This window comes from Phascolarctos cinereus, unplaced genomic scaffold (assembly GCF_003287225.1).
Source record: "Phascolarctos cinereus isolate Bilbo 61053 unplaced genomic scaffold, phaCin_HiC Scaffold_1;HRSCAF=81, whole genome shotgun sequence".
Lineage (NCBI taxonomy): Eukaryota > Metazoa > Chordata > Mammalia > Diprotodontia > Phascolarctidae > Phascolarctos > Phascolarctos cinereus.
In genome coordinates, this window is record NW_027555514.1 from 146,992,021 (window position 1) to 147,011,285 (window position 19,265).

A 19,265-nucleotide genomic window follows, 5' to 3' on the forward strand; every position below is an offset into this window, starting at 1 on the left:
ACAATAAAATGTATACTATTAGTGGAGTAATAAATTGTTCCAACCATTCTAGAAAATGATTTATAACTATGCTAGAAAAGTGACTAAAATTCTTCATATTCTTTGATCCCTAATAGCAGGATATGGGTCCCAAATATACTAAAATATTTATAGCAACATTTTTTTTTGTGGCAACGAGAAATTGGAAACAAAGTTGATACCCCTTGATTGGGGATATAAATGTGATGGAATGGTACTAAGCTGTAAGATTTCACAAATATGAGGAATTTGGGGAGATCAATCTTGATTCCAGAGGAATGGTGATGAAATGTACTCCTCTTTGTAGAGAAGTGAAAGACTGTAGGTGGGGAATGGGGCATTGTCAGACATCGTCAATGCATCAATTTATTTTGTTAATTTGTACTTTACCTCTTTGTTTCAATTACCAAAGTGGATCTGCAACTGTTCTGAAGTCTAAAGTCTTAGTTTCTTTTATTCATAAAGGAGGTTTCATCAACAGGAGTTCTCTGCACTAATTATAGGTATCACAAAAACAAACAAATGGAGGAAAAATCAAAACCCAAACTTCTTTGTGACAATGGGAATGGTCTTTCAGGGGCTGAGCTTTGTGTTGGAAGTAATAAAGAAGGTGGCTATTAGGACAGGACGTAATAATGAGTGATGGATGAATATAACAAGTACAGAAAGATGAGTTACTCAGATTCACATCTATATAAGCACACAATGTTGTGGAGACACAGGAATGTGGGTTTCAATTTTAAAACCACCAGACTGATAACAAATGTCTCTCTTGGTGTAAGACTGCAGGTGGATCTCTCTTGATAGTTGTGTAAATGTAGAAGTAAGAGAAGAAATGTGAGCTGGTCCAATAAATAAGTTAATGGGGTGAAAAGCTAGTTGAATCTCATCTGCAAGGCTATTATTCAATAACCCATTTTCCTTCTAAATAAGGTATTTTGTCCAAATAACATACAGCCAAATGGTATGCTAAAAATAACTAACAGTTTTGAATGTTTTGAGGAAAATGTGGCAAGTAGTTCAAGGAGACATCTCTAATGAATACACAAAGCTTTCAGCTTAATGTATTGTTGAGAAAAGTGGGTGGAAAGTAATACTCAGAGTTGGATAACCTTCATAAAGCATGATGGGCAATTTGCCATGAAGCCAGGCCATTTGTTAATATTTCTAGGGTCATTGTTTAGGCCGTTGTTCCTCCCTCCTCCACCCTACTGACCAAGGGAAAACTATTCCAAAGACTGTACTGGATAAATGTCTTATTGCCCTTTGAGGTAATCTAATCCAGGGCTCAAAGGGGTTGAGTGAAGTTACTAAATCGAGATAATGTGGCCAGATTCTGTTCAAAGTTCAATGTACCATATTTTCTTTTCCTCACTCCAGGGAATTATAATAATACCTCTAGTCATAATAAATAGCATATCGATAGGGTTTTCTATCTCCATTTTCCTATAACACCCACCACAAATGACATCCTTACTAATTCTTAAATTACTTAAATACTGTATATTGGCCAGTATAAAATACCAATTAGAAAAACTACTCAGAGAGAGGGAGCATTAAAAACAGTTAAAAAAACATATGAAAACAAAGCTTATTAGAGAAGGATAATATTCATGCAGATTTTACAAACCGTGTCTTTAGGGTGGCCCAATAAGTAGAAATATGGGGACCCATGCTTGTCACTTTTCATGCACATGGAGAGACTGGAAGGTACCATTCCTAAAGGAAGGGGAGGAACAGCCTAGGACCAATCATTAGAATTAACAGAACCAGTGACAAAAGATATATTATTACTGTTAGAACAAAGATTTCTTAGTATGTTTAGAATAGTTGAATAAAAAATACTTGGTAGCAGGAATAAAGTCTTTAAGTAAAGCTGATACTGACAGGCATGCAATAAGTTAAAGTAGCAAAAGACTGAACTAAATGTATATGAGAAATAGATTTTACCAAAATATTGAGGACATCTTAAAGTGCTTGTAAGGAGTAGCAAATATTCAGATAATTTTTGAAATTCAAGTCCATTATAGAAGGTGTTCATAAGAAACAATGCTTTCACAGGGCATCACCTCTATCACTTGGATGGTCAATCACAGTAATGATTTCATTTGAGAGGCTCCGTGTATGTCTTTCATTATAATCTCTTATTTTGACATTTCCCTCCCTTTATCTCATCCTACTGCCAATTTACTTGATTATAATTAAAATTCACTGTGGCCTCAGTTGTTGAAATTTCTTTTGATTAAAAAACTAAAACAAACAAAAAGAATGCAGCAACAAATTTCCCTGAAACCTCAGGATATGAACTCACTCATCTAAAAAGGCTTTGCTTTGATGCCAAAGTTTTAATGTCTGCTTTGATCTATGTTCAGTATATGGATTATAGGCCTTTAAGTATCTAGCGGAAAAGATGCTTGGATTTCCTCTGTCAATAATCTAATAATAGGCTACTGAGGGATGTGAATAAAAGGTGGAATGATGGCAAAGAGAGAGGGCTGGTCTTGAAGTCACAAAGACCTGTGTTCACATCCTGCCTCTGATACATTCAAGTTGCATCACCATGGGCAAGATGCCTAGCCTCTTAGGGCTGCAGGCAATTTAACTCTAAGTTATAGATGAGTTTAGATGTGCATTGGTAGAGAGAGTACTCACACAAGGAGATCCCTCGATACATTTAGTTCCCGCATACAATGAATTAACAGATTACTCTTTGTTTATGTCTTTATAGCACATTGAAAAGGAGAAATATGGCTGGTTAATGTGATCTATAGAGACAGCACAGATAATATACTTGGAAGTCTGAATCAACAGCTTTGCTAATCTACAATGGAAACATTAACCAGATTGCTGCTGAAAACTTCTTTTCCTCCCTTTTACTCTATGCACTGTATTTTTTTCTATACCAGACTTTAGAGTTTGTTTGCTCTCAGGTCAAATAAAGCTTATATTGATATACTCTTCCCAATGACAACTCCCATTAAACCACTGTCTATATCAGGCAAGGTAAGGCACACAGCAAAACATTTTTGAAAATTGTTCAAAGTTATTTTGACTTAAAAATTGAATTTCTTCTAATAGAAAACATTTCTTCCTTTATACTGCATTTATATGCATACTCGTAAGGATAAGATGTACAATATGTTCAGTTACTTCATAATGTGAAACCTGAATTTGTTATTTGCTTTTCCCCATATAAAACAGATATAAATCGGTTGATCTAATGAAAAACATAAAAAAGGTACATGTGTTTTTGTGTGAGCTGATGCTTAACATGGATTTTTGATTTGAACCTAGTGGCTGGCCACTGTTTTTTATGATATGCAATAAATGTTTGTTAAATTGAACTGAAAGAGCATCTTTGTAGTATGGAAGATAGGTTTAATCACAAATGTCAGACCCCAAATTAAGTTTCAGAATTTATTAATTAAGTCGCCTGCTTTACCTCGTCAGAATGCAAGTAATCTTGTGCAAAGGTGGTTGAGCAAAAGTGGCTGCCCTACTTTAAATGTCACCCAGAGAAACAACTCATTTAGTTTTTACAAGATCTTCCCAGTGCCTGAAAGACAAGTGTCCTGGGAAGGCCAAGGTATAGAAGGTCACATTAAAAAGCACAGGCTGTTTTTGAAAGAAATAGCAGGGAAATGAGTATTGAGTGGATTATTTTGTGGGGTAGGTGTCAAGTACGAAAACAAAAAGTAATTGTTTCCTACTACTTTTGGCTTAATAAAACATGCAAAGAAAATGAGAATGAGTCTACCTAAAACCCAGTACATTTCATGTTCGAGCTTGAAAGTTGCCAATTATGATCGCTATCTGAGATCTTCTAGCTAAATCAGGAATTAAAAACCAATAGTCTTTTCCACATGATTAACATGTCAAGACTTGGCTCAAGAGTGTCCTCCTATATTAGGCCCTTCTTGATCCATCCAGGTATTAATGTCTTCTCTCTCAAAATTACCTGGTATTTATTTTATATGTATTCTGCATACATTAATATGCATTTCAATCTACCATTTCAGTTGTTTTCAGTCACATGTGACTCTTTGTGACTCCTTTTGGGTTTCTTGGCAAAGATACTGGAGTGGTTTATTTCCTTCTCTAGCTCATTTGACAGATGAGGAAATTGAAGCAAACAAGGTGAAGTGCCTATGGTCACTCGGCTAGTAAGTGTCTGAGGGTAGATTTGAACTCAGGAAGATGAGTCTTCTTAACTCCAGGCCTTAGTGTTCTATCCATTGCGCTACCTAACTGTCCCATTCAAATGAGATAATAATTATAAAGTGTTTAGCACAGTGCCAAGCACATACTAAGTGTTTTATATATATATTTGTTATTATTATTATTGTTATTGTTATTATTATTATTGTTGCTGTTGTTTCCCTTTTGCTGGGAGCACTGGCCAGGGATTACACTGTACTGGCATGTTTCAAGAACCCAAGCACACTAGGATGAAGCATCAGAATAAGACTCTAGGCCCTGGTACTCTATCCACTGTGCCACCTAGCTGTTCTATAATATATGTTGTCAATTCCTTGAAAAAAAGAGGCTATTTAATTTTTCTTCCTTTGGATTTTTCTTTCCTAGCTCAGAACCTGGTTCATAGAAGATGCTCAAATGCTTATTGACTGCTTACTACTTAATCATTAAACAAATGTTTTGGTTGTAGAAAGAGGAAACATAGCTTGGCAGAGGTAAACAAATGAAGATCAGTGCTTTTGTGGCGGGCAGACATGTATAATAAGCAAGGAAAGAAATTCCAGATGCTTCATTTGGTCTTTTAGTTCTTGCCTTCATTTCATTTATAGGACAAGCAAAATGGATCTCCCGAGTGAGTAAGTAACCCAACTTGTTCATGGGTTCCTTGGGATTTTTTTGGGTGGAGGGAGCAGTCACTGTAATAAGATTTGGGGACACAGACTAATTGGGTTAAATTGGAATTTAAAAATTCTAAGTCAGATAGCTGGAGGGTGGAAGTCAAAAAAAATTCTACCTGACTTTTCTCTACCCCTGTCGTAACAGTGGTTGTGCCTCCACTTCTCAGGCTTATTTGGGGTCTCTTGCTTCCTTTGGTGTTCCCTTCATTTAGCATTGACCTTATGACCATCAAAATCTCCTGCAGGGCCTGTAAGTTTTGGGAAGAAGTAACAGAGCCTGCTGGAAGTTGCAAGTGAAGTGGCAGTGGGAGCAGACTTGTGGCAAAGAAAAAGTGTGCCATTAGAGAGAAAGGAAGGCCGACGGAAAGAATTTCTCCTTTGGTGTTTGACTGGACTGCTCAGCGGAGGCCAAAAGAGAAGGGGTGAAATAGCAGCTTCACAAAAAAATTATTGGTGTCCTAAAGAGGCCTGAATTGTACTAGTAGCGATAGATGACTGGATTCTGTTTTAATCATTCTATAATTCTTTACTTCTTGACATCCTCCTTTCTGTGGAGGAATAAACTACCGTTCCATATCTTATTTATGTAGTGAGTACTTCTTTTACCTCTCCATTTGTGTGTGTGTGTGTGTGTGTGTGTGTGTATGCGCGCATGTGTACCACAGACTAGAGCCAAAGGTGGATTTCTTCTTTAGGAATCCAAACTGGGGGCAGAATCAAGCCCTGGAGAGCTTAATTACCTGCGAGGTCAGAAAATGCTGTTATCAATCAATCCAAGGCAGATTACATTGAGAGAGAAGGTAAAGAACATGGATTGGCTCAGGTGGTCAGCCCGTGTGGCCCTAGTCAAGAGATACCTTAACTAGTCAGTTTGTTAGCTATACTTGCTTTTCCTTGAGTGAGGTGGTTGGTGGTCATTTTATAGGATTTATTACCATGGCTGTAAGGAGGAATTAGCTCCAAGCAGAACTTTAGAACCGACAGGACTAGCTGGGCATGGAGAGGGACACCTGTGGTCTCAGCTAATAGAGAAGCTGAGGGTGGTGGATCTCAGCTCAGGAGCTCTGAGCGTCAGCAGGCGAGGTTAATCTTGTGTCTATAAACTTGGCATTAGAATGATTGCTCTGAGAGTGGAGGGAATGTTGGATTGCTTGGAGAGGAGCAAGTCAGCCTGGGTCAGAACAGGGAAAAGCTCCTGTGTCAGTCAGAATGAGACCAGGCTGGGAGAAGGCCTTAAACTTTTGTTTGAGTGGGGTGGAAAGCATTGACAAGACTAGATGTAAGGCCATTCCCACAAGACATATAAAATTCCTGGTGACTTAAATCTCCATCCCATTTCTCCAGATTCCCCCTTTGACTGTTGGAAGTGCATATTGTCCAACACCTTTTTATGAGGCTGAACTTAGCACAGTTTGGGAAATGTACCTTTTAATATCAACATTTCCACTAATTAGTTGAGTACTAATGGGAAGCTGAGGGAAGCTAGGACTCAAAGAGTTTAATAGCCTCTTCCTGGGATTTTTTTGTTGCTAACAATAGGGTCTAATTTATTTTATATGTTTTTTTCAGTGTTTAGGAGATTCTGTAATGTTCTGGGGCTAGATGTAATTTATTGAATGCTATAGTAAACTCCACAAATGTCTCTGTTTTGAGTTAGGCTGATCCTCAGAAAGCCGGACAGGGCCACTTTCTAGCTTTGTAAAATCTTCTAGAGCTTCTGCTCTATTGGCATTTCTTTCAAGAACCCAGAGTCACCTCTGTGTCTTGATAAGCCATTGGAATAGAACTATATGGAGTGCCAGCCTTAAGAATTTGGCCCAACTATTCAGACACAGACACAGACACAGACACAGACACAGACACAGACACAAATGGATGAAGAATGCTCATATAACATAAGTAATAGAGTCAGTCCATCAGTGAGGTTATGTTGGATAGACATGGGATGGACAATTGGGCCCAGAACTGAACAGGAAGATGAAAGTAGGTCATATTATCTTTGGGAAATTTCATAGCGTTTCTTAGTCACTCCAAACTTGACCCCCGAAACAAAAGGTCTATCTTTTTAGACACAATGTTCTTCTGAAAGGCAGCAGGCCTGGCCTTGTAATCTAGTAGACTTCAGTTTGAGTCCTTCCTTTGACTCAGTGGCTATATAAGTGACTCAAGACAAGTCATGCAGCATCCCCAGGCAACTGTCCTCCACTAAAAGCTGCTGAGCACAGATTTTTGTTACTGTTGGGGTTTGGAGAATCTCCTACATGAGTGAATATCATAGCTTTGGATCCGTCAGAACTTTTCTCTTCCTCCTGGATTCCCTGACTTCCTTCAGGTCTCAAATTCTACCATCTGTCAGAAGCATTCCCTTATTCCCTTTAATGTTGGTGCCTTCCCTCTGAGATTATCTCTAGATTATCCAGCATCTATCTAGTTTGTACCTAATTGTTGGCTTGTCTCTCCTATTAGCCTATGGGCCCTTTGGTGTCAGGGACTGTTTTTATCTTTCTTTGCATCCCCAGCTCTTTGCACAAAGCCTGGTACATGGTAGGTTCCTGATGAGTGTTTGTTGACTTGAATTGACTTGGAATGCACAGTCTATAAAGAACTGAAAATATAGGTCACCCAACTGTTGTGGAGACATGCACAGTAGTAGCACATTGACAATAGAAGCATAAGGATAATGGAGTTTTAGTATGAAGGATCAAGGATTGGAAGAGGAGGTATATTAATCATGTAGTTAAGAGCTAAGGATAACTAAAGGTTAGCCCACATGCTTTACTGGTATTCATATAATGTCAATAAATTTAGAGGTGGTACGCTAGCAGGCTGGGTGAATCCCCCGTGAAGGACTCACGGGAGGTCATGGGCAGGAGTTGCTCAGGACAAGAAAGCAATAGCTAGGTTCCAATCTGTGTCACTGTAAGGAGATATCACATCAATGAGATCATAGATTCACAGAAGTTAAATTATAACAAGCCTTAGGGCTACCTATACATTCTTAAAAGTCAAATGCTCATTGAAGGTGATATAAAGGGTATTTATAAGTGAGAAAGAATTTTCTCATATTCTAAGAAGAAATAAACAAAAAATGGGACTTTCATAGGACTAAAGGCCTGATAATGGGGAAATTAATTCTGGAGCTATGAGTTACCATTCCATGGCAGCCTTCAGCTTCTGCCTCTATGAAGCTACAGCTTGGTTGTCACTTATCTAGTTAAAGTGTCCCCTGGGATGACCATAACACTGCAAATGCCAGTCTTGGGATCTTTTTAGAAAAGAAAAGAAAACCTCTTCTATGTGTGCAACAGGCAGGGATTTTAGCAGCCTTTCCTCCTGCTGTCTCCTTCCCTTAACAGTTTATCATTTTTCCTTTCTAAGCTGAAGGTTTTCTTGAGTGATTTGTGGAACATCTCATGGAAAAGGAAGATACGTTCAACCATGAATGTCAGAAGCTGAAATTAAATTTCAGAATTTATTACTGGAGCATGCTGCCTTTGCCCTATTAAAAATGCAGGTGAATTAGTACAAAGGCTATGAAGCCATTTAAAGACTCTCATAAACTTGGTTTCTGAGGGGGAGTTGAAGGCAATGGGGAATCTTTCATTCTCTTTATATTGGCTTGAGTAATCTTGATACACCTGTACAAATTCTGGAATGCTAGGTGAGGCACTTCTTTGTGTCTAGGTGAATATAATACAACTGAAGACCAGCTTCTGGCTTGTGTCCACCATAGAGTGAGCAAATTCCTAAAAGGAAACTGTTATTAGTTTGGAATTTGTGATTAATTCAGGTGGGACCCAGCAAATTCTTTCTTCAAAGATAGTACAAACTAATGGTGCATACAAGGTTTCAGGGAGCCTATGGGGTAGTGTAATAAGAGAACTGTCTTTAAAGCCATAAGGTTGTACTAAGAGGACTGGCTTTAGGGCCATAAGTCCTGGCTTTGAGTCCGGGCTTCACCTCTTACCAGATTCTCTGACCCTTAGTATTCTTCTCTCTAAAATGGGGATAATAATATTTCACTGCTTATTTTACAAAACTGTGAAGGTCAAAGGAAATAATGTATATAAAAACATTTCATGAATTGTAAAGCATTATTTTAAATATAAGTAATCACTTAAGTCCCTGTATTCAGGTCCTCTTAAATACTTTAGAAACACTTGTTTATATACAAAGAATAACTAGTTACAAATAATTCTCATTTATTCAACAGAACAAGTCCTAAGTTTAGATATTTCTACATGTGAGATTATGTTAGATAAATTTGGTTTTCTTTAGGTAGCTGAAATGAGTAATATTTGATTTTTTTGGGAAACGTTGATACTTCCAGGGATCTTTAGTATCATCCCATGGGTATACTCCATCCAAAAGCACAGACTGTGAATCATCTATGGCTTTACATCCTGTGTAACTCTTGCCCTTATCTTCCCATAATTTTCCATAGAGACTCACTTAACATGCTGGGGCTCTTCCTCTAGTCCTCTTGACATCATGTGGATACCAACGGAGCATACGTTCATTTATTGTCTTGCACTCTTGCTACATTACCAGCCTATCTCCTTTTCTAGGCATATATGACTTTGATCATCTCTTTAATGTTATGTATGGTGAGCTTCATTGGTAATATGCTGCAGCCTATTTCCCTCAAGGAAGCTGATGTAATCCACAACTTTGATTTTTTAGCGACTGTGCTATTTCATGATTCTAAGTTATATGGCATCATTGGAAGAATACTGATATCAAAAATTGGGCCTTGGTTTTCACGGAAATGCTTAGGGTCGTTACTCTGTAAGACTGGGGTCATTACTTTAAAATTTTCAGATGTAATTTAGTCTATTCTCTTCTTCCTTTCTGGGTTCAGTTCATTGTCCATCTGCAATTTAGTCAAGAAATCCACATGCACACTCACATACATCTGCAATGAGGTTCACTGGATGCAGATTGACTCATTGTCCACCTGCAGTTTAACGAGGATATGTACACACTCAAATCCACATACACACTTACATATATATATATATATATATATATATATATATATATACCCACATACATATACATATATCCATATGCATAAACACACATATACATATACACTGACTTAGGGACTGGCTCAATTCTTTGCATATTCTATTTATAATCTGAGCAATAAGCGTTCTTCATCCACTTGATTTTTCTTGGGTGGATACTTAGCCTGAAATCTTTTGAGTGATCATAAATCTCATTTAGGATGCTGCACAAGATTTTGCAATTTGATCTAATAAGTGTAATGTCATCTGCAACAACAGTGTTTGAAGGATGCTCTCTTTACTGGACAATCTCCACTAGAGTAGTAAAAATCTTTGGAGAAGGGGTAGCTAGGTGGTACAGTGGATAGAGCTCTGGCCTTGATGTCAGGAGGACCAGAGTTTAAATCCAGCCTCCGACACTTGACACTTACTAGCTGTGTGACCCTGGACAAGTCACTTAACCCCAACTGCCTCACGAAAGCAAAAAAAAAAATCTTTGGTGAAGATGCATCTCCTTGTTTTATGTCTCATTTTCTCTGAAGTATTAGTCACTAAACAAGGTTATTTCTGTTGTTGCCTATTTCAAAGAAATCTTATGTTAATTTAATATCTGCATGGGAGTCTTCTTATTGGAGGAGCGTCTTGGGAATAACATTTTCCTCTATTGAATTAAGTGCTTTTTATAGTTAACAGACAATAACCGAATTAAGTATTATATTCAATTCAATGGAACTGTATATTACTGTAAAGGTATAGTCAATGATGGAATATTTAGCGAAAGCCTCCTGATCCCTTTTCATAGCTTAATCAAGAATGCCCTAGTTATGTATATAGAATAATCTCAAAGCTTTTTTAGATATGGGAAGGAGTTTTTGATTTGGTAATTATTGCCTTTTTTTTGTTCTTTTTCTGAATAGCAATGAAGTTTGTGACTTTCTTTTTTAGCTGTTTGTAGAGTCCTTTCTTTCACTTATCCTGAGAATCAATCACCTAATGCCCTCAGAATTATTTCACCTATAGAATGGGCCTCCTTTGAATATGCTAGGTATGGTCTAGATATTCTTCCCATTTTTGTTTTCTTTAATCTCATTCTATTTTTTCCTGCTTGATTGTGATGTTGGAGTCCACATATGGTTTGATTTTTATGATTGACATGGTTTCTAGGTTCTTCTGGCATTTGGTTTTTATTAGTTGAAATTTCCTTGGGAATGCTGATAATTTATATTTACATCTGTCCTTTTATTTATTTCCAATTTTGGGTGGTCAATAGTTTGCTTAAGTAGGTCAGACTGGAGGTGTTTCAATTGAATACTACATCTCATTTTCATTCTATCTTCTGATTTAATATTGATTTTGATCTCTGTAATAAGTTGAAAGTCTGAATATATTCAGGCAGGGGATTCCAAAGTGATTACCAAATTGGCAACTAGTCATTTTGCTCCATGAGAGCAGAGACTGCTCTCTCATTTTTTTGTCTTTTTATCCCCAGTGCCCAACACAGTACCTGGCACATAGTAGTTGCTTAATGAATATTTGTTGATTAATTTCCTGTCTATTAAAAATAACAATTTTCATTTTCATGATGATATTTGTTTCTTGTCACATATAGTGCCTCCTAACTTTCTTCTGTTCATGCTATAGCGGGGTAAAACTTTTGTATTATCTAAAAGACTTTGGTCTCTTTCATTTCTTAATAAGGAGCAATATTTTCCAGCACATTTTTCACCCTTGTGCCCACCTTTTCACTAAAATCTCTAAATATTTAACATGTTATATATACATATATATATGCATATGCATATACATATATATTATATATACACACATAAGTATTTTTAAAATAAAAAAAGACTTTTGAGTTCTTTATGGAGTTTATTTTCCCTCATTCTCTGCAACAGATAAAAGTACATGTGCTATAATTATCTTCATGGTAGGATTTTTGTAAATACTCTTCACAAGCAGTGCAATAAAGGTATCTTCTGCAATAATGTTTCTTGTTGTCTCAGCTGTAGGATAAAATAAATATCACCAATACCATAATTTGCCCCTCTCAGGACATCCTTACATCTACTTGCAACTTCCTCTTGTCTTTTGGTTTAAAGGTCAAGACTGACATGATTCAGTTTCTCCACTCTTGGTCACTAGATAAGGATTTTACATTTAGAGTAATAACTACATTAAGTTTTATAGCCCATCTATAAACTGTGATTCTTAGTACCCTCTGCTTCCTTTTCATCATTGTGCCACCATGGGAGGGAATTGATTGCCACTGAGTGCCATTTTGTATTTCATAGGTTATTGTGGCCAAAGAAATCATCACCTCCTTTGTGCTTTGCTACCAGTAGTAGGAGCTGTCCACTGGGGATCCAGCTGGAACTGGTCAGGTGAGCAACACAGCTCTTCTCTTCTCTTCTCTTCTCTTCTCTTCTCTTCTCTTCTCTTCTCTTCTCTTCTCTTCTCTTCTCTTCTCTTCTCTTCTCTTCTCTTCCCTTCTCTTCTCTTCTTTTCCCTTCTCTTCTCTTCTCTTCCCTTCTCTTCTCTTCTCTTCTCTTCTCTTCCCCTTCTCTCTCCTTTCCTTCCTTCCTTCCTTCCTTCCTTCCTTCCTTCCTTCCTTCCTTCCTTCCTTCCTTCCTTCCTTCCTTCCTTCCTTCCTTCCTTCCTTCCTTCCTTCCTTCCTTCCTTCCTTCCCTCTGTCCACATAGGGTATCATACCCTAACCTGTGGGTGTGCTGCCCAAAGGAATGTAAATTTTGATTACTGAAACCTTGAAATATATATTGGGGTTTACAGGCTAGATTTTTTTTTCTTAAGGACCATGCCTTAAACCCAAATCACTCTAGCCAACAGGAGGTCCCAGGTCAAGCCCCACTTGGTCATTGTTTGGGCCCTGATTGGTTCAGAGTGAATGTGAATGGCAATTGTTTTTGTGTTGGCCAGAAACCCTGAGGGTCTTCCCCTCCGTGATTTTTTTTTTTGACTAGGTAGAAGAGGCCGTTCTCAGCCTTATTTCCTTACCTAGCCTTAATTACTGAATGAGGCATTGCCTCAGTGAAACTGAGACCTGTTAAAGACCTTTGCCTAAAAAGGCCAAGGTCTTCCACTGCATACAGGGCCACCTCTAGTCATCTTGATCTATATCTTGCCCCTGGCTCCAGAGGAGAAAGTGAGGCTGGTGACTTTGCACAGCCCTGCCTCACTTAAATCCAATTCACTTGCATGTCATGGCATCTCCTCCTTAACATCAAGGTCCTCTTTAAGAACAAAGGACAAACAACAACAGGGTAGTCCTTGTACTGCTAACAAAATCTAATGAAGGGGTCGTATATGAATCTTTTCCAGCATGACCTTGGGCAAGTCATTTAACCTTGGTCTGCCTCAGTTTCCTCATCTATAAAATGGGGATAATAATAGCACCTACCTTGAAGGGTAGTTGTGACGATCAAATAGATTTTGTCGTTCAGTTTTTTCAGTCATGTCTGAACCCCATTTGGGACCCCATTTGGGGTTTTCTTGGCAAAAATACTGCTCTGGTTTGCTATTTCCTTCTCCAGCTTATTTTATACGTGAGGAAAGTGAGGCAAACTAGGTTAATTGACTTGCCCAGGATCACACTGCTAGTAAGTATCTGAGGCGGGACTTGAACTCAGTTCTCCCTGACTCCAGGCCTGGTGCTCTATCCACTGTGCCACCTTGCTGCCCCATTCAAATATGAACATAATTATAAAGTGCTTAGCACAGTGCACATAGTGTTATATAAATGTTAATTATTATTATTGTTGTTGTTGTTTCCCTTATTCTGGGAGCACTGGCCAGAGATTATACTCTACTGGCATGTTTCAAGAACCCATCCATGCTAGGATGAAGCCTCAGAGAGGGACTTTTTAGAAACTTTATAACTATTCTTTTGTTAAGTTATTCATACTTTTTAATTAATTCAAATCTCCTTTCCCCAGTGCAGTTTGTTCTAATTTGTAAAGTTGTTATAGCACGTTTGTTTTATGCTGCCTGTGACAGGATGGCTATGTGATTTGGAGTAAATTACTAAACCTCTCAATGTTTTGGGAAATTCCCTGAGATTGAAAATTGGAAGAGAAGATGCTGACCTGCTTTGGTAGAGGAAGTTTCCTCATCCAGGAATTCCCTATACCCCTTAAATCACAGCCTTGGTTCCTATCCCTAACCTTGTTTTGGGAAAGACTTTTATTCTCAAGATTAATTTTTCAAAGAATTAAGCCTGTCTGCCTTGATTTTATTTTATTGTATGAAATATCTGGTGAATGGGGACTTGCCAGAAGTTTAAGTACATTATCAACTGAATAAAGGGCTCAGTAAGCAAATGAAAACTGTCAGGAAGATAAGGAGAATATTTTCCTATTTAAAAGAACAGCCTATTTCTAAAGGATGTTAGAAATGATGTTTATGTATAAATAATGACATTGCAATGTAAGAGGGAGCACAGATTAAGCTGGTGTTTCAATATGATCATTTTAAATCATTCTTACCTATTAGGCATTAGCTCTCCTAGTTACAGTGACAGTGTACTCGTTAAGTCATAAATTACGTTTCTTAACAACATTCTGTGCTTGGGTGGGGAACCTGCCACCTTGAGGCTACATGAAGCCCTCTAGGTCCTCAAGTGTGGCCCTTTGACTGAATCCAAACTTCAAGAAATCAAAGAGCTACACTTGAGGGCCTAGAGGTCCGCTTGTGGCCTCAAGGCTGTAGGTTCCCCACTCCTGCCTGACATGGAGATAGGCATTTCTCCAAAATTAATATAAACTAATGAAGTTTGACTACACTTGCACAATTCAGTTTCGTTTTCCAAGGGCTAACAATTGAGCTAGAAACAAATATTTACACAATTAACTTTGGGAATAAAAGTATAAACAGAAAGACAACTTAACTGATTTGCTTCTTTCTGTAGATGTGATTTTTATGTGTCACAGCTGTGTAGATAGAAATGGTTAGTCCTTAGTCTGACTTGCCTGGAGTCAGGAAGAAATGGGTTCAAATCTGGCCTCAGATACTTGGTAGCTGTATGACCTTGGGCAAGTCACTTAACCTCTGTCTGCCTCAGTTTCCTTATCTATAAAATGGGGATAATAGTAGTACCTACCTCGAAGGGTAGTTGTGAGAAAATCATCGTAAAATGCTTAGCACTATGTGCCTGGCACATAGTACATGTTAAATAAATGTTTATTATTATTGCTGTTTTCCTTCTGCTTTTTTTACTGTGCCTTTTGAGAGGCCAACAGCATTAACCACAGCAGAGGAGCCTGTTTCTCTATTGCTTGATCAAATATGAATAGCAAATTATTGCCAAAGTACACATCCCTCATGTTGGATGGAGCCTTGTTCTATTCCTAGAAGACAAGTCTGGTTTCTTTACTTCAGTTTTGTGAAATAAAGGAACATTCATGGTTCTTCCCACAACTTGATAGAAGAATCTATTTCAAAGCAGACAGTTATATAATTTATCCCTCTGCAGGTAGAGGGTCATGTTTTGGGGGTAAATTTTCTATCAATGCTCAGTTTTAGAAGGCATTTTTATAACCAACACACAATTATATTATTCTTGTTAAGTATGGTGGATTTTTTCCCTTGGCTCAGTGGAGTGAATGTTCTCTGTTAGTTCAAGCTGGGGATAAATGGGAACAATTCATCCCTTTGTCTGGCCTCAATACCAACACACTCCAGTCTAAGGTTTAGAGTAGAGAAGAAATATATCTATCTCCCGAGCTTCTCTTTCAAGTTCCACCACTTCCGAACCCTTTTATCATTCTCTGCCCCCCTCCATGGTTCTTCTGACAGGCCTCTCTGTGTGACCATGGATTTCCTGGCTGAATTTGTGAATTTCCCTCTCTGAGTTGGCAGAGAAAGCTTTTGAACCCTGAAGTAATTTCTGCCCCGGTATGTATGACACATTTGTAGCACATTTTATTCCTTTTCGTAGCTCACTTGGATTCACACAGATTTTTCTCAGTCAATAATCTGTCAGGTGCCCTGGGTGTCTTTTCTTTCCTTTGCCTCTGTGCTTATCTCTCTGTCACAGAACACCTTAGGAGCTTGATGCTAGGTATTTTTTCCCCTTTTTTTCCTTATTTCTCTTGACTAAGCCCTGATTTCTCTTGACATTGCTCATAAATCCTGATAAAGGTCTTGCTTCAAAGATGTTTCCAGTTGTGTAGGTATCAGAGGGTTGGTTGATATCTTTAAAATCATTAACTAGGCAAGAGTTCTACAGTCTGATAATTTTCAGAGTTTAGTCTTTCCCTTACTGCTTTAAGCCCACAGTTCCCTGGGAGGTTAAGGTATATCTCCCATGGGCTCTAATAATCCACAAAATAATCCTTTGGAGATGGAATTCAGGCTAAGCTTGGGATCTGAAATTTAAGAGGCTCACAACAGCAAATCTCAGAATTGAATGTCATAAAATTTAAATTCATTAAAACAAATAAAATCAAATTTCCTGTGATTAAGATGGCAGTAGACACCAGAAATATAATACTTTCCTCCTGGTTAACTAGTAAACGTAAGTTCTCCATTTGTTGCCAGAAAAGAGATATCTCCTAACTTTGTTCACTCACTCTTTTTGATGTTAAGTATAAAACACACACACACACACACACACACACACACATATGCACATGCGTGTGCATTTGTGCACACGCATGTGTGTGTATCAGTTTATACTACATTTCATCAACTTCTTTTAGAATTATGTTTTTTTTAGCCTTGGGTGTTCATAGCTATTTCAGGGTGGTTTGTATCATCTTCTGATGTGGCTGTTTCTTTGAACTGCTTCTTACTAATTGGCCCCTAAGAGATTGCAGAAATGTCACTCCAAAAAAAAAATTAGTTACACTCTAAAAAAATTGCTGACCTGATCGTCAACCTTTTAAACTTCTTGTGAAAAACTTTTCATCTAACACATTAGTTTTGCTTCAAGAGCAAATGTCTAGTTTCTAGTGTGCTGTCTTTCTTCTTTAAAGTGAGTTTCTCTATAAACTATATGTTTTTATAGGCAAAATCTAGGTAATGTTGAAATTAACCAAGTAGACTTAATAATACTGAACAAGTCTGGGACTGTGGAATATGGGAGAAACAAAGAGACTGTCACAACATAACTGTCATCAGTTTAACAGAATTAAGGACCAGGGTGAAAGTTCAAGTGTTTAGGTGACATTACTGGCTAAACTCAAGTGATGGGCAAACTCTGTTTTTTCTCTGATAGATTTAATTTTGGTTTGACCTCTCTGGATAATGTTAAAATCGAACTGACTAATTCTAAAACATGCAGAGAATATATTTTAGCAGTCTGTTGTAAATCTATTTTTTGATTCATAGGAATGAATTAATATTTATTTTTATGATATAAACTTTTTGTTGTTACTGAGTTGTGACCCCATTTGGGGTTTTCTTGGCAAAGATACTGGAGTGGTTTGCCATTTCCTCCTCAGCTTATTTTATAGATGAGAAAATGAGGCAAACAGGTTTAAGTGACTTGCCTAGGGTCATACAGCTAGGACGTGTCTGAGTATAGATTCAAACTCAGGTCTTCCTGACTCCAGGCTTGATGCTCAATCTGCTGCACCACCTAGCTGCCCTATAATGTATACTATTACTTATATAATTGTAAATCTAATAAGAGTATTGGGGCTGAGGGCTCACCCCATATTGATGGAAGTTTCTAGGTGCATGGGAACTATCAAGAGAGCCTCAAGAGGAAGTGAACGATAATATCTATATATCTATATATATCTATATACACACACACACATATATATACACACACATACATATATATTTGAATAGTAGCAGCATCTTACTTTTGAGTAATATATATTATATGTATATAGTATATATATTTTAATTAGTTTTTTTTGTTTGCATTTGCTAACATTTCATTAGCTTTTTTTTTTCTGGCATAGATAATATTAGCTAGATCCTGACAGATGAGTGAAATATATCTTTATTGTAGATATATCCTTTTTAGAAATGATTAGAATTTGTAGGTCACTATGATATTATTTAGTCATAGAAAAGTTCAAGGAATCAAATGATAATGATATAAATCAGAGTTTATATAATTTACAAAATACATAACACCAATACCTAATTGATTCCTGTAGCAGGATTTGGCCTGCATTTACTTTTCAAGGTAGTCGATGTTGCTAATATCATTAAAAAACACTAAAATAAAATCAGAGTTGGTCCCTGCTACAAAATATTTCCTCACATTTCACTGGACATAAATCCAGTCTTAGAGTAAACTTTGAGGACTATCCACATGGTATCCTTTACTCTCTCGTGAACTTTGAGATTCACATTTTAATTTTTTTTTTTACTATAGGATAAACTATTCAATTTAATGTAGGATAAACCATTCAAAATTATTCAATTTTACTATAGGATAAACTATTCAATAGCACTTTAATAAGTGCTTACTATATGCCAGGTACTGTGCTGGATGCTGGGGATATAAAGATAAAAATGTAATAGTGCCTGCCTTCAAGGAGCTTACATTCTACAAATTACTCAAGAGTTGCTGAATTTGGATGGTTCCATTGGGCTCAAAGGTTGTGTATATACTGGGAAAAATGAAATGGAAATTGAAATAATTCCTAGATGATTCATGCAAAAAGTGTGGTTAGGATTTTTTTTTTTTTGGTTGGGCGGGGAAGGAAAAGGGAGTTATAGCAAGGTGGGATGGAGCTCCCATGTTCAGATCAACCATTCACAATGACTGCATCATTGGATAATTGATTAGCTCTTTCCCTCAGTTTTCTCAGCTCATACCACTGCATTTCATGTGACAGACCCATGCTGTGATACCTACAAAATGATGATTTTGATAGTGTTCTAAACTGGCCATAGGGAAATAATCACTCAAAAGCCTGCTGAAGTCACAAATTTATAGTCTCAAATGCAGTTACAATAGATGTTTGGAAAGGTTAGCAGATAAATAATAAAGGAGGGTATTTGTGAATGGGGGAAGGAAGCGGGAAACCCAAATCTCCCAAGGTGAAAGAAACACAACTTCCAGATGAAATGAAATTTGTTTTAAACTGTAAGCCATCAAAATACCTGGAAATAGATCTCTTTAAAGGCTGACAGACAAATAAGAAAGGCATGAGTATCTTTCAATATTGCTAAGGAATCATGACTGATGTACAAGTAATTTTAGGAAATAATTTATAAATTACTGTGAACCCAAATGAACAGAAAAATGCCTGCAAAAGTGAAAAGGAAAATGTATTTCAATACATGAATATTTGCATAATCTCCTAGCACACTCAGAGATGTCCTGGAAAATGCTAGCACTATCTACATTTCCAACTGAAAACATTGTGTACATACCGAG

At 37.3% G+C, this 19,265-nt stretch overlaps 1 protein-coding gene across 6 annotated transcripts in view; it reads right to left on the bottom strand.

Moving 5' to 3' along the window:
- Positions 1 to 19,265, bottom strand: part of MAGI2 (membrane associated guanylate kinase, WW and PDZ domain containing 2) — a 701,300-nt gene that overhangs the window by 58,110 nt on the left and 623,925 nt on the right. For 2 of the 6 annotated variants that reach the window (XM_020984501.2, XM_078154542.1), the window contains one exon: positions 1,649 to 1,737. The exons of the other annotated variants lie outside the window; for them this stretch is intronic. In XM_020984501.2, coding sequence (XP_020840160.2) covers positions 1,649 to 1,737 — 89 coding nt within the window. The remainder of the gene's footprint in view (positions 1 to 1,648; positions 1,738 to 19,265) is intronic. 6 annotated transcript variants of the gene reach the window in all.